Source organism: Psammomys obesus, unplaced genomic scaffold, assembly GCF_907164565.1.
Source record: "Psammomys obesus unplaced genomic scaffold, mPsaObe1.curated_primary_1811, whole genome shotgun sequence".
Lineage (NCBI taxonomy): Eukaryota > Metazoa > Chordata > Mammalia > Rodentia > Muridae > Psammomys > Psammomys obesus.
The window spans coordinates 22,455,749-22,461,662 of NW_026596079.1; the positions used below are offsets into that span (position 1 = coordinate 22,455,749).

The 5,914-nt window shown below is 37.0% G+C and overlaps 1 protein-coding gene across 1 annotated transcript in view; it reads right to left on the reverse strand.

Annotated features, from left to right (window-relative positions):
- The window catches only part of Colec10 (collectin subfamily member 10), a 46,966-nt gene extending 41,303 nt beyond the window's left edge, over nt 1-5,663 (reverse strand). The window contains exon 1 of the mRNA XM_055626545.1: nt 5,455-5,663. Coding sequence (XP_055482520.1) covers nt 5,455-5,602 — 148 coding nt within the window. The 5' untranslated portion in view covers nt 5,603-5,663. The remainder of the gene's footprint in view (nt 1-5,454) is intronic.
- Nucleotides 5,664-5,914: the final 251 nt, after the last annotated feature.

The window sequence follows — 5,914 nt, forward strand, 5'->3', positions numbered from 1 at the left end:
ATAGATAGATAGATAGATAGATAGATAGATAGATAGATAGATAGATACACAGACAGATATAGGTAGAGCTAGAGCTAGAGACAGAGACAGAGATAGAGATAAAGATAGAGATAGAAATAGAGATAGAGATATAGCACCAGACCAACCCCCAATAGAAAATAAACTGGGTTTTATTTCTCTTCAAAATACTTGCCCATAGTGGTTCAGTGGAACCATAAGCAAGATCAGTGTGCCTGAGTTTTCTTCTCTTTAAAACAGGGGCAGTAATCCCCATATATGTCAGCGGTGCTAAATTTGAAATAACAGATGAACTTTTTTTGTAAACTCTAAAGTGATGTGCATGTAATTTGCTAAAAAGACACAAGTATTGTCAAGTGGCCACAAGAGACATAAAATGATGCTTACAGAGTTCTCAAATCAAGCACAATAACAGTAAATAACACAAAAATATGAAATTATTTAGATGCCATTTCACTTGAGTATCTGCAGTTCAGGCTTTTGTTGGACTGTATTTACAATTCGTTCCTAAAAGAGCAAAGAAAATAGCTATACAATATTATTTAAAAGACTTTTATGAAATGATAGAAGATTGCAGATCAAACAGTTGATGCATAAAAACAAGAAGACTCATTAAGATAAAACAGCATGAACTTGAGGGTTGATAAAAGCACTTTAAAAGAGTTACCAGTTATACAAGTTGGGTTTCATAGACTAAAGCAAGAAAAGTGAGGGACAGACAAGTTGTCTGGCCTACACCTCCCTACAATGACTGGAGGACAATGGAATCTGTTGCCTAGGATAGGAAGTAGCTGATGATGTGTTTCTTAATGAAGAAAGAAAAAGTAACAAAAAGTAAGAACCAGTTTTATTCTCCTTTGGCTTTTGCTAAAGCTTTTATTTGGTCACATTTATAGATGTCCCTGAGGCTATGTCCAATATTATACTAAGTCTTTCATGTGGCTCAAGTCATTCTTCCTCACCAGGACAGCATGAAGTAGTTAAAAAATTCCTTTCTATATGTTACAGGTGAGAGAACCAAGGCTTTGACTAGGTGTGTACTGAAGTTCATTTAATCCCCATTACAAACACAGTATTATTACCACTTTAGTAATAAAAGGATCATAAATCCAACTGGAGAACTACAGAAAGAGGGAAATATAAGTGAATGAAAACTGGAGCCTTGGGTTTTTGTGCCATGGAAGAGTGAAATGTGTTTGAGGTTGAGACTAGAAGCTAATATGAAGTTTCCAAAGGGGGCAGAAAGCTGTGGTGTTTTTTTTTTTAAATTTTTAAATTTGGGGGGGGGTAGAGGTATATTTGGAGATACAATTCAACAAACCTATGAATATTTTTTTTTAATGGAAGTGAAGAGAAGCTTATGGTGACCAGTAAGAGCAATAGAAGAAGACACAGAAATAGTGATAGCTAAGCTGGATGCTAGATTTGGTTTAGTTTTAAAATAAGTATTTAATGTGTATGACATTCTTTTATCTCTTTGAAAGCCCTGGACACCAAAGGTTTAGGATATCATAGCTAAATAAGTTGAAGAGCTCAAATCACATATATATTTCTCCAAAGCCCATGAGTTTTATCAATATGCAAGAGCCTGTGGTTATGGTCCTAGGAATTGATTTGTACATAGCCAAATAATTACATAAGAGAATTGGGAAGAAGTACAGAATAAGGGGTATGCCTTATTAAAAGTGAGAGAAATAATTTTTAAAATCACTACCATTCACCACTCCCTGATTCATCTTTACACTTTGGTGGATCAGGATTTTATACTCCCCTCCTACCCTAGCTTTGAGGTGTTTTCTTGGTATCTACACAAAGGCAAGAGAGGAAAAGATGGCTCCAGACCCCCACAGCGTGGAATATAAAAGTTAACGAAGCCAGGCTACTTGTGGAAGTGCTCTGTGAAAGTCACTTGCAAAGAACTGGCAACTTATAGGTAGAGGTGACCTAATCAATATGCTCCTATACCGTGTTATACACTGATCTCGTAGATCTGTTTTTCTAATCCTGGCTTGTGAAACCAAACGACCATGGCATGGCATGACTAGATACAAACCAGAGGGCAAGAAGGCAGCTCAAGAAGAACTAACTGTAGCTCTGGCTGAACTTGAGGACTCAACTTGGCCTCCATAAAGATTCTTTTCTTGCGTATATGCTTAGGATATTAATGCTAAATATGGATGCTTTGTAACTCAAACATCACAATGTACTATTTTTCTTTTCAGTTTGGTAGGCAGCCTCCAAATGCCTCTTATTAATTTAAAAGTCTTTATAAAGTTTTTCTTCATTTTTCTCATCCATGTTGTTTTCAACTAAAACCACCAGAGGTCAGAATTTCACCTAAGTTGCTAAAAGAAACTGCCATGGTAGGAATAAAAATTAAAAAAAGAACATTTCTTGCCAACCAGTATAAAATGAACATTTCAGGTAGAAAGAAATATAATGGAAACTTTGAGTAAAGAAGTTTTGGTAACTTGACTCAAAAATTGTAACTCGGTGCACTTGAGAGACAGGCAAAAGAAAGAGAAGCCAGATTTGTTAAAAAATGCATTAATGGTATCTGTACAAGATTAATTTATGGTGAGTATTTTATCTTAGAAATAAGAAATATGTATGACAAAGGACCAGTTTTTTTTTGTTTTGTTTTGTTTTCAATAAAAAAGCTGAAGCCTGAGTAGCTCAAATAGAATCTAATGCTTTTCCTCCAGTTGAATGCATTTTGGAAATATGCAGAAAAGCTTGTCTGTCTGTTGAACAGCATATTCTATATCTGGATAGCATTATTGGTGTTTCATCTGCAAGTCTGAATAATTTATTTAGTTTCCACTCTCCAAAAGAAATTTAGAGTTAAGTTCCTTTAATTGTCTGTTTCTCCAAGAATGTAGAAATTTCTGCTCACAGCACTGCTGTGCTGGTAAACATGGAAATGAGATGATTAGCCATGGAGAAAAGCATGCACCGGTTTGATTATAGGAAAATAAAAAGATTCTGAAGAAAAAAAAGTATATTTTGGCTCTTTAAAATGTCTACTTGGCCATGATGCTCCTTCCTCGTGAGGAGCACAGTGATTAGGCCTGCCTTCCTTGGAGTTGGGGAGGGGCAATTATAGTTCTACCTGGAATGAGATGTGGTTTACATTTGAAAGAAGGTACCCTGTGTGTGAATCCACCTCTAATACTGTGCCCAGAGAAGGAAAGACAGTAGCAAACACTCTGAGGTTGCAGCTCTGTGAAGGCAGTTCTTAAAGATGCAAGTCAGCTAGGAGGTCAGCTTGTAATCAATTCCCAAGCTTGCTGCACAAAGACAAGTGCTAGGACGGGTTCCTTATCTTACATTCAAACTCAAGTCATCTGACATGGTTCCTAGAACTTTGGAAGTATTCTGGCACCTTCTAGAATCATGGAATCTCTTTACTGAGAAGGTAACTGGTTCTAAAACACTGTGTTTCAATGTGCTCCTCTCAGCTCCTCTTTCAAGGCTCACTCACATCTCCATCCTTCCACAATGGCTTATGATCTGTTCACAGCTCTCCCTTAGGTCAGGAAGAGTGTCAGGCTTCCAAGCTTTCAAACTGTATCTGCATCTTTAATGACCAGATTCCACCTTTGCACTAGGTGAAGAAATGACTAGAGAAGGCTCATGGATGGTACTGGTTTTCAATAAACACTGTGTATAGATTGAAGTGATAAAATGAAATAAAGTGGTTTATGTTTTTTAAAAGGTAGTACCTTTTTTTTCTTATAAAGACTTTCAATTTTTCTTAAATTAATTTGGTGTCTGTAGGCAGACAAGGGTCACCCTGAGCTTGCAATTTCCCTGCTTCAATCTCCTGAATGCTGCGGTACTTGGCTAATTTTGCAAATATTTAAGATTTTACTACGTATTGCAAGCAGCCTTTGAAAAGCAAAACCTAATGAGTCCTTTCCTCAAACTTACTCTGTAGTCTTGCTCTTGTCTATACGAATTCTGTCCTCCTCTGCTCTGCAGAATCTTGTCTGAGAGTAAACTCAATACCTTCTCAGAAAACCTATGCCAAACAATGTATCTCTTTATTGCTCATGACGCTGATATATTACTTAGTGTTCTGCTGTGCCTAAAACAGGGCCTGGCTTTATAAAGTCAATGTCCAGTAATTGAAGTAGAAGGAATACAGTTGTTGCATAAGAATGCATTATGTCTAGGGTATTTAATTACGAGCTTCTTGCACATCCTTATTCCTTTGTGAAAATTGTAGCTTTTCTTCAAGGGGGGAAAAAACTCAACGAGATTCTTTTAGTTGCACAATTGAGAAAACGTTCAATATCCAGTCTTCATGACACCACAGGGAAAACACATTCTCCTTGTAGTCTGTGAAAAACGCAGCTATAGATTTAAGTAAATACTATTTCTAACCAAAACTCTTCTTTCTGAACATTTGCCCTTACATTATTCATTTATTCACCCAAGAAATTATTTGGAAGCCCCAAGGTCTCCCTGTAACTCCTTGCATTTATTTTATGGTATCAAAGGTTATAGAAGTTGGATTGCAATCTTAGGAGAAAATTAATTCACTGATTAAGAAAAGTGCACTTTAAGGAACACAAATTTAAATAACTGACAAGAATTGAGCATATTTTGTTTTTTCTTTCTTCTTTTAAATTTTTTTTTCTACTTGAGATTTTAAGCAGCTACAATTCTTCTACCCAATAGCCTTGGGAAGCATAGAATAAATTACTAATAGGAGAGAACCAATCTGCAGTGCAGTGACCACTTTCAGAACAAAACGGTAAGAGCTAAAACCAGAAAAAACAGATTTATTTTAAAAAACAAAACAACAACCAGTGCTAGAAGCATATTCAGACCTTAGACCTTGACTCTACTTGGGCGGGGTTGGGGAAGCAATATTCTATTATTCTACAGCTGAAGGCAGCTGACCTCAGAGATTCCACTTTCAAATATATGAAAAAAATCATTTATTTATATACTACTTTTGATCCTTAATTAAAAAACAATCTTCCTCACTGGGACTTAGGAGACCATTAATTACAAAACGTATGCTATACTTCGGGAAAAAAAAATTGTTTTTGACTTCCTAGCTCAATTTCTTTTTAGAATCAATGTGAGTGAGAAAAGAGAGGAAGGGTTGTAGCCTTATAATAAAGAAAGGTGGTTTAATCAAAGTGGCTATGAGTCCTTATCTCCCTTTAGATGTAATGGAAGAGTCTCTCACTGTCCTCAGTGATTGCCATCAGACTCATAACACAGGGTTCCACCTATTCTCACCTTCTCTTCCCCACTACCAAAGGAAGCCTACACTAACAGTCGACTGATTTCCAAAATAGATGGGAAGTCAGAGAAAACTAGTGGGGACGGGGAGAGAAGTCACCTAGCAGCTAGGGTGGATTTGAGGTGAGGGAAGAGGTCCTACGTATCATACAAAATATGAGGTTTCTTCCTCACCTTTAGGTCCTGGTGAAATTGTGTGTGTGGCACAGACTTCTGCAGCAGATTGACTGTCCATATCCAGACCCAGACTGTGAAAATGCAAGAGAAATAGCAGCAGCAGGATGAATTGGTTGCTTCGAAGCAAGAGTCTAAAGCCATTCATGACTGTGGTTCTTCAAAAGAGGGCCTCTAAGACATGTGAAATAAACAGCATTATTTTTAAGTAAAACCTTCTGCTACAGAGAAAAAGGAAGTCTCCGGAAAGCACATTCCAGAAATGGCTGCAAAGACAAGCAGGAGCCATTGCCTCCATTGTTTATTTTCTCAGGATCCCAAATGGGCCATACATTGTCCAGACTGTTTCTTTTCAAGTGACAACAGTTTATTAAAAATTATCTCCAAACTAAACACGCAGATGTGCAGGTCAGTAGTAACTCCCCATTAGCACAGAGAATTGGGATTACTGCTTAGACCT